This window comes from Brienomyrus brachyistius, chromosome 5 (genome assembly GCF_023856365.1).
Source record: "Brienomyrus brachyistius isolate T26 chromosome 5, BBRACH_0.4, whole genome shotgun sequence".
Taxonomy (NCBI): domain Eukaryota; kingdom Metazoa; phylum Chordata; class Actinopteri; order Osteoglossiformes; family Mormyridae; genus Brienomyrus; species Brienomyrus brachyistius.
In genome coordinates this window covers 28,111,848-28,126,080 of record NC_064537.1, presented here as the reverse complement: position 1 = coordinate 28,126,080, position 14,233 = coordinate 28,111,848, and the positions used below count along the sequence as shown (strand labels likewise).

The following is a 14,233-nucleotide window of genomic DNA, read 5'->3' as shown; positions in this document are numbered from 1 at the left end:
ACAACCACAAGAGAAAGCTCTCCTGTGCACCACACGAGCACAATCTAGACACGACTTGAGACACCTGGAACGTCTCCGACCGCAGTGAAAAACTGGGACAACTTTCTCGGTGGAATATTCAACAAAATTTCAACCAAAACTAATATACATCTAACGTTAAGAAAGAACTTTAAATGGACTTTATATGGACTTGGTGGGAAAAGTGTCTCTGGAAAAATGGGAATAAGGCAGACTGTGAGGTAAAGAACATAAGCTGTAGACGTGTTTTAATGCCATTGCTCAAGAAGTGATTCATCATGTACTGCCATTGAGAACTTTAGTTTTTATTTACATGTTTACATGCATATATTTTGTTTTCCAAAAGCCCAGATTGATTTTCTGGTCTAAGCATCACTTAAAGGTTTTTGGCCGTTCCGAGGTTCTCGTGCAGAGATGGTGGCGTGTCGGGTGTCCTAGGTTGCTCTTTGGTGAGTCTTGGAAAAATTAGTATGGTCGTCGGAGCAGAAAAATATGCCCACCAAGAAAACTGACTCCAAGGCTGCTGCCAAAAAGGGGGGGAAGGCGGAACCAGAGAAGAGCAAGGGAAAGGCAGAAGATGGAAAGAAACAAAAGGATGACAAGAAGGATGCAAAGGATGACAAGAAGACTGCAAAAGAAGACAAGAAGCAGGGGAAAGATGACAAGAAGGGAGGTAAAAAAGAAGCAGCCCCATCAGGGAAGGGCAAGGATGATGGGAAGAAGGGGAAAGACGATGGGAAGAAGGGGAAGGACGATGGGAAGAAGGGCAAGGATGATGGGAAGAAGGGCAAGGATGATGGGAAGAAGGGGAAGGACAAAGGAAAAGGTAAGAAAGCCATTGCAAGTGACGAGGACGAGGACTCTGAAGTAGAGCTACTGAAAAGCGAGGAGGATGAGGAGCTGAGTGAAGGCGAAGATGAGGAAAGAGACGACGGAAGTGGATCCGATGAAGAGGATGACCGAGGTAAGCGAGGGAAAGGCAAAGCGGCCGCCAAAGGAGCCGACAAAGGGAGGAAGGGCAAATCGAAATATGCTTCGGAGGATGAGGATGAATACGACGAGGAGAAATCAGAAGAAGATGAGGAGGACGAGCAAGATTCCGAAGATGAAGAGGATGACAGGAAAAGAAAGAAAAAAGGAAAGGAGCAGCAGAAAAAGGCTAAAGGAAAGACTGAAGCTGAAGGAAAGGGGAAAAAAGGAAAGAAGGATGGCAAAGCTTCCAAACGACCAACAGAGTCGATAAGAAGTAAAAGAGGCTTAAAGAGCACGTCCAGGCTCTTCATGAAGTTCTCGGGCTTCAGAAAGAAGAGGAATTCGAGGCACCTGAACAGCGCGTCTCGGCTGTTTTTGGGACTTGGAAAACGTAAGCAGCGTTTGGCCAGGAAAAAGAAGCAAAGGTCGATCCTGAAGAATACGTCCAAGTTCATGATGCGCTTTAAGGCCAGCAAAAAGAAAAAAAATGCAGAAAAGGCCAAGACAGCAGAAAACGAACCCGGGAGAAAAACATCCTATATGCTAATCCGACTGGGAGGTGGAAAGTCACAATCGTCGGGCAAAAAAGGTGGGTTTTTTAAAGGTCTTTTTGGTAAAAATCCACCTGGAACATTTTTTCAAAGCTACAGCCGAATTTTGGGAAAAATAGCTGGAGCAAGTAACTGGCTGACTAAAAGATTTCTTTCTACTAAGGGCAAACAAAGCTCTGCTAGAGGAAACAGCAACTGGACATCAAGGAGATCCAAGAAATATCCTCACCATTCTGATGAGGATTTTTACGAACACCAAGCAGATGTGAGGTCTCATGGATATTACAATGACGGATTTGAGCATGACGAGGATGAATATGACTATGATGAAGAATATTATGATCCAGAGAGGTACAGCGCACAATATTCCCAAAGACGGGCATTTAAAAATAATCATAGCATATATGAAGAAGATTACGATCCCTCCCAAAGAAGATCAGGGAGACAAGAACTACTGTATAGTCCTTATGGGGATAATACGGAATGTTATGAAGATCCATCATACGATGACGACTACTATGACCAAGAAGATTATGTTTATGAATATGATTATCCAATGCAATATGAAAATGGCTATGAAGACTATGGTGATGGTATGGATTATGATTATGAACAATTTGAGGCACAGGATCAATATGGCTATGTGGATGAAATGGATTATTACACTTATGGACAGCAGGCTCCTAATGCATATTCATACTATGATTATGATGTGGATGAAGCACAATACACAGAAGGAGATGGGTATGGATTCAGCGGGAATGAAATGGAATTTTATGAAGAGGGGTATCCCACCAATCCATATGATTATCCTGAAGTTCAACAAGCTTACATGACACCCTATGGAGACATAGATCCTTACATGAATTATACTGAAGATTTATATTACCAAGATCACCAATTTAATTACAGTGAAAATGAAAGCTCACCTTATCTAGAATCCGCATATGACATTTGTCAACCTTATCCTTACTTTCTGGAGGGTACAATGGAACAAGACGAGGCTCAGGGTGTATACAGTGATGAATTTGGAAACTACTCAATCGATGACATAAGAGTCCAGAATTCAATGCAGTTCAGACTCCCAAGACCACAGGTTAAATTGTTTGGAAAAGAAAAACTTGATGTTCCTCTTCCACCATTACCACTACAGGAACAGGAACAGTACGAAGAGGAACAGTACGAAGGTACGCCGATGTTTCCTCCACCTCATACTACAGACATAATTCCGAATGTTCACCAGTATGTGCAGAGACCACTCTCGCCCACACCAACAGCTAGGATTATCCAGCAAGCAAATTGTCCAACTCCAAGCAGAAGAAGCCCTGTTCCAAGCAGATCGCCTCAAGTAACTTCTTCACCCATACCACAAGTCAGGTCATTTTCCACACAACAGTCAGCTTCGCCATCTCCCAGCAGACGGTCTGTTAAAATCATGGGCTCACCACAGTTGTCAAGACCACTCTCTCCTCTAGCACCTACTATACAGTTTGGAAATCAAAGTGGTGTTATGTCAAGATTGGACCAGCCCGTTGAAATGCCTTTGCGAAATGCTTCCCCGTTACCTTTAAGACGAAGCCCCCTTGCATCTCCACAGCTTTCCATGAGGCAGACACCTATGTTTCCAAGAAAGACCTTATCAGCCCAGCCATCAGTAGATACATTACAGCCAATTGAAATGCCTTTCCGAAATGCCTCCCCGTTACCTTTAAGACAAAGTCCTCTTCCGTCTCCACAGTTTTCAATGAGGCAAGCAAACCTGCCTCCAAGAAGAAGAATCTTATCAGGCCAGCCAGCAATAGACACATTACAAGCCTATCCTGATGAAATGGAAGTCCAGTTCCCTCAAAGGCCAAATAGAGGAACGTTTAGTCAGCCATCTCTTAATAATAATGCTCAAATGCCAACATCTCCACTGTCAATGAGAAAATTTGGTCCTCCACCATCTCCACAGGTTTCAAGAAATGGTTTTATCAGTCAGCCTTCATTAGGACAAAGATCTCCATCTCCTCAACACCAAAGGCAAATGTTTGGATTTAATAGGCAGCAGACTAGTCAAATATCTAGAAAGCACATCGCTCTCTCCCAAAGTCCTCCACCCTCCCCACAGGGACTAATCAGAAGTCCTCTCTCTTCCCCTCAGCTTTCCATTAGACAAGACACTCACAGGGCCATTCCAAATAATGGTCCATTCAGCAAGGCTGGTGGAAGAATGCCAACGCACCACAGTTCTATCAGACAAAGTCCTTCCCCCCCCACACAGGCATCCATCAGAAGAAGGTCCCCCTCTTCTCCTCAGCCTTCCATTAGACAAGATGCTAGCCGAGGCATTCCACATAAAGGTCCTTTTGATAGGTTTGATGAAAGAAGACCTGTACACCACCCTTCAATGAGGCAAAATCCTCCACCTTCCCCACAAGCTTCGGTTAGGAGAAGTCCTCCACCTTCCCCACGAGCTTCAGTTAGGAGAAGTCCTCCACCTTCCCCACGAGCTTCAGTTAGGCGAAGTCCTCCACCTTCCCCTCAGCCTTCCATTAGACAAAATACAGTAAGAACCGTGACATATAATGGTCCTATTGGTCAGTTTAGTGAAAGAACATCATCACACCGTCCGTCAGTCAGACGAAGTCCACCACCTTCCCCACAGGGATTAGTCCAAAGAAGTCCTCTTCATTTTGAACAGCTTTCTGTTATCCAAAACATGCAAGGAACCCTTCCACACAATGGTCCCATCAGGCACTTTGGAGGAAGAACACCATCAGGCCGTCCTACTTCTCCACCACCATTAAACCAGATGTGCTCACCGCCATCTCCACAGCAGACCATGAGACGTACTGGCAGTTTTCGAACTACAGAAACTGAGAGAACACCATCCCCTATTACATTTCAGAGGGCGCCCCCATCTCCAACTCACCAGAGTAACAGGGCACCAATGTCACCTCATTTACCAGTAAAACAAAGACCTCCATCACCATCAGGAAGAAACTTAAGCGATGTTCAGAATGTGCCCACTAGCAAACCTGCCATGGGAATAAAAGGATCTAGACGCACCAAAATACCTATGGGAACTGTGAAGCCATCAACAGTATATCCTTATATGCAAAAAATGAATGCTCCTATTATACAAAATGTCCCTCCTTTTAGATCATTAGAAAGATCAACAATATCTGCTGGCCATGGTGCTATAGATTCACCATCATCTCCACGACCACTTTCAAGAAAAGGACCTTATCCAGCAGGAATTAAAGTTCTCCCTCAAGAAATCCCTGTTCCTCTAAAAAACATTCATGAACATCCTCTTGCTCGGAGTCCTCAAAACCTGTCTCCAAGACATTCAATAAGGAAAAGCTATTCAGAAGGCTGTAATAATCAAATGCCACCTTCACCACAACTACCCTTAAAACGGAAGGGACCACTCTCCCCCCAACCTTCAGTGAGGCATCTCTCAAGTAGGCCATCATCACCTCATCCCTCACTAAAGCACACTACACCATTGCCCGCAAGATCACCCTCACCAAAACGCATCCCTTCCCCAGTTTTGACAAATGCCCTTCAGAATCCTCACCTTCGTAATGCATCCTATACATCACCATTTCCTGGACGCAATGATGTCTACTCTCCAGTGATGACAGAGTTTCAACAGACAACGGAACAAGGACCCCCACCACTTCTGAAAAATGCTTTGCAAAATCCTCATGTCCGTAATGCTTCGTATGTAACACCTTTTCTGCCAGGCATGTCTTATCCTCCAGCAATACCCTTCAATCAGACACGAACCTCCCCTCTGCTATCAAATGCTTTGCAGAACCCTCATCTTCACAATGCAAATTACAGAATGCCTTTATGGAGAAATGCTTCTCCCTATGCTCCACAGGTGCAAGAGTATGTCCACCAGAGAGAGCAAATGCCTTCACCTCTGCTGTCAAGTGCTTTGCAGAATCCTCAGTTTCAAAATAATTCCTTCCAATCCTCGCTACAACACAATATGTGTCATTACTCTCCAGAAATTACAATGTACAGCCAGACACAACACTATCCTCCTTCTCTTCTAAACAATGCTCTACAAAATGCTCATCTTCACAATGTGTCTTATGCATCGGTTTTGCAGGGATTTCCCTCACCGTATTCCACAGCTGGAGCACCAGTTGAACACTTGTCTTCACCACTTTTGGCAAATGCTCTGCAGAACCCTCAAGTTCGCAGCGCATCTTATAAATCTCCTTTAATGAGAAGTCAGCATGGCACCCATACAGACCAAACTGCTTCCCCCCTTCTATCAGCGGCTTTGCAGAATCCTCACCTTCAGAAACTTTCCTATAGACTACCAGAGGACTCAGTCCTATCTCAACATTTCCAGAAATCAAGACAACAGGCACGATCCCCACTATTGTCAAGCGCATTGCAAAAGCCTGAACTCCGAGAGGCTTCCTACAAGCTACCCGAAAGATCAATTCTATCCAAAAATCTTAGAAAACGATACATTTCCTCTCCATGTTTGGCAGAGGCTCTTCAAAACCCTCATTTACGTAATGCATCTTATAGACTCCCTGATGGGTCAGTATTGAGCACTAAGCATAAAATTCCCACCCCACTCTTGTCAACTGCCTTAAGGAACTCAAACATTCAGGGTGCTACTTTTAAATTACCCCCATCAATCCAGAGCATGAAACGACCTCCCACGAGCAGTCAAGCCTCCCTTCCTTTTCTATCAGAAGCTTTGCAGAACCCTGGCCTGCGCAACGCATTTTCATCAGGAACAGTACAGTACCTCTCGCCTTTCGCGATGGTGATGCCTCAAAGACAAGGCGCAGAGTCATCATCATTTCAACATGAGCACTGGGCTCAGGGCCACACAAGAACGGTCCAGGAAGGAGAAGACGTGTGGTCATCGGAGAGAGTCCTTCCTCATCACACAGTACAGAACCTTCAAAAATGGTCAATGTACAGGGATGGATGTCTAATGGACAGTCTAATTCCTGTCACGACTGGTCAAAAGGTGTCGCCTGTTAAACCTGAATGGGCACCAGACAGGGAAGGTGAACCAAGAGGCCAATGGTATGATAAGGTAATGGTTTATTTATATCTAACGCAGAGGTCCACAGAGGTGTATGATGCATTGGCCAAATATATTGTACTCATTCCTGGAATGAATTGTAATTTTGTAGGAACCAGTTAGTATAGGTGTATTAGAGTTGCCTGCTTATTAAGAATTTAATCATCCAAAGCAAAGCTGAAGCACGTTGTAGGGCTGCTTATATGCGTTTGTGTTCTTTGGACGTGTTACTCTTAGTTATTACTTCTACCTACAATGGCCATTGTTCTTCCATTTCTGGTTTTAATATAAAATCTGCCTGCCTCACACCTCTGACACCAGAGTTCAAGTCTCCAGCATGGCTTCATGTGTGTGAAGTTTGCATGTTCTCCTCGTGTCATCGTGGGGTTTCCTCCAGGTACTTAGGAACCCCCCCACAGTTCAAAAACAGATAAGGTCTGGCTGCAGTACGCTGGGCGATCTCTACTGTGGGGTCTGAAATCACATGACCTTCACGTCAGGATCAAACATGATGATACTGGAGAAAACGTCATTTCCAGCATATTGTGGAGGTCATGTGATTTTAAAACTTCTAGTGGTGGTACCACCTCTGTTCCTGACATTAGCATAACATCATATCTGGGCGATGTGTGGAGGTCATGTGATTTCTGGCCACACAGTGCTGGTCCCCCTAGTGGAGTCGCTCAGTGTTGTGCAGTCAAATCCTCTTGCATAAAAAGGCTGGGTTTAATTGGAGTTACCAAATCTGCCCATAGGTGAGCATGTATAAGCCTTGTGATGGGTTGGTACCCCATCCTGGGTTGTTCCCTGCCTTGTACCCATAGCTTCTAGAATAGGGTCTGGACCCTACACAACCCTGAATAGGACAAGCAGGCATAGGAGGTGGATGGATTGAGGAAGATATGACAAAAAAACTACAAACGTTTTCCACAATAATTTATAGAGTTTAATTTATATTTAAAGGTGTTTAGATATATCCACATGATTTTTTTATATTTCAGAATATTGGGAATCTCACATATTAGTAACATCATGTACGAAAAGACCTATTTAATTAACAAAAACCCTAACACTAGGAGAAAGTTTCCTGAGACGTTTGTATTTCTATCATTTTCAAAAATGAATGCCTCAAAATGATGTTCTTTTTTCATACAGATGTTTACCATCAGAAGTTTGCCAACGATGAGATACAGAGAAGTGGGTGAGGAAGATGGTGTGGAGGACATGACCCAGCTGGAGTGAGTCACTCACGATATGGTGTCCCCATATATTCATATTAAAATACTAATGAATGCTACTGATTTTATAAGTGTAAACCTCAAATCTTTTAGATAATGCTTTAGAACTGGTGAAGAAACTGTTCCACCCAGTGCAAGTGATAAACTTAATTCCACACAAGAATATTATCTGGCAAAAGCTTAATAAAGATAATACCCCTGCTATATGTATTCCTCATAACCTGCACAGTGTCTTCAAGGAAGAGGAAGTCAGTAACCAGGAAGAGGAAGGTGTTATTGAGACCGGAACAAGCTTGGCGTTCTGCCACATTTTCAGCTCTGTCTAATCTAATCTAATCTAATCTATTCTAATCTAATCTAATCTAATCTAATCTAATCTAATCTAATCTAATACAGTGATTTTGGTGTTTAATTGGTTAGGAGAAGATAAATCCTGCTCAGATTCAGTTTGACCTACCAACTTCCACACTTTGCCAAGCCGATCCAGACACAGTAATTTTCCAGCCTTCACAAGTATTTATAATAACTATACTACATCATCGAGTCAGATAAAATAAATGTACAGTTCTTTTAATATTTTGCCTTGATAGATATAATACTTTTATCCTTTTAGGGATCTCAGTGAAGGTGCGGTCCTGATGAATTTAAAGAAGCGATTTGATCAGCAACTAATCTACGTAAGTGAGCCGATATGGATACAGAGTAGCAATGCATGCATGTGACGCAAAGGAGATGCAGAACGACTGCTCAAAACCACAGTCACTCATCTAGATCTTTAAGAGGGTTATTCAGGCACAAATCATGTGGAATTGTCCTGTAATATATCCATCCATTTTCCAAACCGCTTATCCTACTGGGTCGCGGGGGGTCCGGAGCCTATCCCAGAAGCAATAGGCACAAGGCAGGGAAGAACCCAGGATGGGGGGCCAGCCCATCACAGGGCACATTTACACACCATTCACACCTAGGGGCAATTTAGCATGTTTTTGAACTGTGGGGGGAAACCGGAGTACCCCGGAGGAAACCCCACGACGACATGGGGAGAACATGCAAACTCCACACACATGCGACCCAGGCGGAGACTCGAACCCGGGTCCCAGAGGTGTGAGGCAACAGTGCTAACCACTGCACCACCATGCTGCCTTTGTCTTGTAATATATGCAGTCTTTATATAAAGCTACAAAACACCCAAAATAGTGCAGCTTCAATGCTATAGGTTTTTATGCTTTATGAACTTTGCAAGATCTCAACATGCCTTTCTCCGTCTCTAGACCTATATTGGAAGCATCCTGGTGTCAGTAAATCCATACAAGATGTTGAATATCTACGGCACAGATCAGGCACTGCAATACGAGGGACATACACTGGGAGAGAATCCCCCGTGAGTAATTCTACTGCTCTGCAGAAAAGATAAACTGATTTCCTTTCTTTAGAAAATGGTAAAACCTGATACACGCTGTATTGGGCAGCAAGGTTTGTCAAATGCTGGTTGATATGATTTTTTTGGGACCGATTCCGCTATGACTACGGTCATTGACAGCCAGGTCGCATTTTTTCCACATACTGTCGTACCATGTGAAAATGTTGAACTTGTGCTTCAGGGTCTAAGTATAATCTGTCTTCTGAGTTTCACTGTTTTCCCCAAACAGCCATTTGTTTGCAATTGCAAATGTGTGTTACACGACGATGATGGATGCCAAACAGAACCAGTGCATTATTATCAGGTGAGAGAGCTATGGTCAAGTCCTTCACTTAAAGTCTAGATGTATGCTTTCAATATTTAATTCTAGGTTTATAAGAAAAATTAAATATCCATATAATACTGAACTGTTACAGTGCATACCTATTACACACTTAAAGCCCGGTTATATTTAACGTGATACCCGAAGCAAGTTAACCGTTAGTCAAGTTAACGATAAAGAATTGTTACAGTGCGTTAAATTAGAGCACTGGATTGCCGGCGGTTTAATAACTGGAGATTAATCCTATCAGTGGTGAAAGCGGCTCGGGCAAGACGGAAGCTACCAAGCTCGTGCTGCGATACTTGGCAGCGGTACATTACAAGCGAAACATCACGCAGCAGGTACGCTAAAAACCAAGCAAGAAAACACACGAAACTTAACTTACTGTTGGTACAAGCCACAGTAGCAGATTTACAAGATACTAATAAGACCCTCTCTTGTTTTCCTTCTGTCCACATGCGCTCTGATGTAGATTGAGGTACGGTAACCTGCCATATACGCCGCGCAACGCAACATCTCGTAACGTGACTCTTTCTAGTCGTGTCCTGTTGGATGCCTTGTTTTATTTTCGAGACATCATGAAGCAGGCTAAAATATTTCGCAACTGAAACAGGCTGGATCGATGTACGGATATTTCAGGCTGTTCGCTGGTTCTCTGGATGCTGTATTAAGGCATATTCTGCACAGCCTGCCTGTTTCTTCCTTTCATTCAAAGTGATCCCTTGTAACTTCTGTTTCAGATTCTTGAGGCCACTCCCTTGTTAGAGTCTTTTGGAAACGCCAAAACTGTCAAAAACGATAATTCAAGTCGGTTTGGAAAATATGTGGAAATCTTTATGGAGGAGTAAGCATCCCGTGTACATCATTTTGTATTCTAACCAAGTGATGCTATGTTATTCAAGGGCGTAGATTTGAGTATGGAGGGTAGGGACATGTTTTTACTAATATTGTGAGAGTACCATGCATGTTTGGGGGGGGGGGGTTGAAACCAAACCCATGCCCTTGAAGTTATGATATTAAGAGGTTTGATGGGAGGTGTTGGCATGATTGACATGGTGATATTAATTGATGGCACCGTTTTTGTCTAAAGCGAATATATATGTACATAGACTATAGCTGTAACCCTGACACTATGTGTGCGTTAATAAGAAGAGTCATTAGCTCTTACTTACCTCACTGTGATTGAACAGTAGCGATGTTGGGATACTTACGTGCTTGGTGTGAATACAGCAACCTGCATTATTTAACACAGGGGTGTGATCAGCGGTGCCATAACCTCGCAGTACCTCCTTGAGAAGTCCAGGATTGTGTTTCAGGTGAGCACATACAAAGGAGGCCCAGCCTTGATACCTAAATGTGCCTCAGTTTTGGAAGTGCTCTCTCATTAAACTGCATTTGTGCAGCTTTGAGATGTATCTGGTGCAATATTAATGGATTTGACTGAAATCCCGAATTGAGGCAACCATTGTAAATTGTAAAAACTGTTTTGTTGTAAACGATAATATGTCAAATATTCATGCGCTCAATGATATACAGCATGAAATCAAATAATAAAAAAATCCATAACACCTACTTCCAGTGAAAGTATTAATATTAATAAAAGCAACATTCTTTTCTTTTTTACCAAGACCACAGATAAAAAAAAAATCACATTCTAAATAAAACAATTTACAACCACGTCTATTCTGTAAAATTAGTATAGAAATTAATAATCATTAGTATAAGTGCATCGCGCATCCTTTTCTTCTCAAGGCCAAAAATGAAAGAAACTACCACATTTTCTACGAGATGTTGGCTGGCCTCCCTTCCCAGCAGAGGAGGTTGTTCTACCTTCAGGAGGCAGAGACTTACTATTACCTCAACCAGGTATGGAAACTTACTTGTGCTGGTTTATTGTTGGCTGTGATGTGATATTGTGTGTTTCAGGGACAATGGCTCTTGTAAACTAGCTAGCTGACTCATCATCTAGGCTTTCTCTTATTCTTTTTGTTTGTAGAAAACATCCAACTTTCAGAAGCCTGTCATTCAGCCTCCTTGACCATCCCCCGCTCTTTGTCTGGTTCTATAGGGAGGTAATTGTGAGATCCCTGGTAAAAGCGATGAAGACGATTTCCACAGGGTCCTTGGCGCCATGGAGATCCTCAGCTTCAGCGCTGAAGACCAGAACAGCATCTTTAGAGTCCTGTCTTCTATCCTCCACCTGGGAAATGTGTTCTTTGAGCGCTATGAGGTGTAGTGGAGATGAGTTTCTTGGTTATTCTTGCCGGTTATTGCCCCAATGCTAGGTCGATGTTTCTCATGTAATGTGAATGGAAAGTTTACAAAAAAGAATACTCAAGCGCTGGTTGGTGATAGTTTTCCTCCACAAATAACTATAAAGAAGTTTTTTAATGCTCTTTTTTTAATTCATTTAGTGTTTTATCAGTTCAGTCTTCTTTGCTAATTTCACCATTATAGACATCGTGGCAGGAGGAACTAATAGTTGTTAATCACGCCCACGATTTTCCTGGTTCATGTCCTGCTGTTTTACCAGCTTGTAACTGGTTTAATTACAATTTTTTTAATGTCTAGGCAAAAACTTTACAGAATGAAAATCACACATTGATGCATTTATTGACCTCCTGCAGGCCGATTCCCAGGAGATGGCATCAGTGGTGAGTGCGAAAGAGATCCGTGTGGTGGCTGAACTGCTGCAGATCTCACCAGAAGGGCTTCAGAAATCCATCACTTTCAAAGTGACGGTGAGGCTGTGGGCAGTGCGGGGGCGAAGGTGGCTTTGGGGCTCATTTGGTGAAAAGGCACCAAATGGAAATTACATTTGTTTATGAAGCTAAGGCCTTTATTGTCATTGTAGAGGTAGTTAGTATAAAGAAATTCAATATTCACATATCCCATCTTGCTCTCCTTGAGCATACAGGTGAGACGGACGCTTGAGGTCACAGCCCAGGGCTAACCAGTATTCTTGTGACTTAGAGGGGGTTAGGGTGTTGGTCAAGACCACCAGTAATATGATTATAGGGTTTGAACTCACTACCTTCTGGACAGATAGCAGATGCCTTTTGCAATATTGCATAATTTTATAGACCTTTTACATTTTGACAAAAAGTTAATGTTTATTGAACATGAATTGTGTTTGAGAGCCCTGATTGGTAATCTCCGGACCTCAGGCAAAATAGCAGAAAATGCCCTTAGCTTGGCCCAGACGTCAACCATTGGTGTTCCATCTCTGAACTGTAGCCCTGAAACATAAAACAGCCAATAAGTTTCAATTTGCGCGCCTAACAACTGGTACAATGAACCCAGACAAAACCTCAAATGATGCATATAAGGTCCAAGGCCCTTGGGCTGAATGGCAATCAAAGTTAATTATAGCGGGTGACACTGCTATGGAAACAGCGGGAACCCGATCGGGGGTTACCCTGAGCCCCAGCTAAATCAGCACTCGAATCGCATTGGCTGCCGCCACTCCTTAATGTTACATTTCACTGATACAATGAGTGGAGCCGGTACCGCACAGAGCCTGAGAAGCTCCATATCTGACGTGACTTTTGAGAAAGCAGGGTCCAGACAGCAGCAGGAGAACCCTTTGGCTGTAGAGAGTAGTGTTTTGGGGCACCATTCATTATCTTATATTTAGTGGTTCTTTGGTTGACGTTAGGATAGGTGATATCAATGGGAGATTCAAATGCATCCTTCATGCAACTGCAAAAAACCTTTTTTAACCTTTGAATATGTGTTTGACCCCTGTACCGGATAAGCTGTTGTGTAAGATTTATGAATTAGATGGATTTTATGGATTATATGGATGGATGGATGGAGGGCTGTCTTGACAATAGCTCTTTGTTCTTTTGTAAAGCACCTTGTTCATTTAATAAATAAACAAGCATGATCACTGGAGTTACAGGTTGCATTTACCCATACAAATGGAGGCGTTGTGTGTCAGCTGTCACGTGCAGTGTTGGCCATATCAGTTGTCCCTCTGTGACGATAACGTATGTCGACAATAGCTTAAGTATGATAGCTAGATTTTACTTTCAATATTGGGGCTTGCTGTGCATCACATGCATCAAACTCAAAGTCTTCGTGCCACATTCGGCCCGCAGCACAATTCTTTACAGCTCACAAAATTATTCATATACTCTGTTAAAAATGGCCCGGAAGTAGGGGTGTAACGGTACACAAAATTCACGGTTCCTGCAGACCTCAGTTTTGGGTTCACAAATTGGTGCAATTTTGGTTCAGCTGGGAAAACTGAATTAGTTTTGAAATTATTACTAAAATTACAAACACAATTAGGAACAAGTATAGACCAAAGGCAATGCTGATGAGTCTGAATAACAAAAGCTAATTCTTATTTGTGAAAAATAAATACGTAAAATAAAAATTCAAAAATAAGACTGCACCATGACAATCATAATGACCAAATTCCCATTTTCTCTACTGCCGAGTATCATTGCTTTGCAAATGTCTGTAGGGTTTGCAAACCACCCCAATCTTTTTGATATAAGTAATTTTACGTTTATAATGGAATAATATAGATTTGCTACAAGATGTCTTGCGTGAGGGTGAGTCTGAAAGAGCGAGTGCCACGGCAGATGCATGACAGATGGCAGCCCTGACATTTACTTGTGAATTTAGGTTCCATCCAGGTCATGAAAG

At 42.7% G+C, this 14,233-nt stretch overlaps 1 protein-coding gene across 1 annotated transcript in view; it reads left to right on the top strand.

Annotated features, from left to right (window-relative positions):
• The window catches only part of LOC125742120 (unconventional myosin-XV-like), a 41,485-nt gene that overhangs the window by 5,553 nt on the left and 21,699 nt on the right, over positions 1–14,233 (top strand). Inside the window, exons 2-11 of the mRNA XM_049013800.1 lie at positions 7,750–7,832; positions 8,446–8,509; positions 9,104–9,213; positions 9,482–9,556; positions 9,825–9,915; positions 10,315–10,418; positions 10,827–10,890; positions 11,327–11,440; positions 11,643–11,804; positions 12,202–12,315. Of these exons, the coding sequence (XP_048869757.1) occupies positions 7,750–7,832; positions 8,446–8,509; positions 9,104–9,213; positions 9,482–9,556; positions 9,825–9,915; positions 10,315–10,418; positions 10,827–10,890; positions 11,327–11,440; positions 11,643–11,804; positions 12,202–12,315 (981 nt within the window). The remainder of the gene's footprint in view (positions 1–7,749; positions 7,833–8,445; positions 8,510–9,103; positions 9,214–9,481; positions 9,557–9,824; positions 9,916–10,314; positions 10,419–10,826; positions 10,891–11,326; positions 11,441–11,642; positions 11,805–12,201; positions 12,316–14,233) is intronic.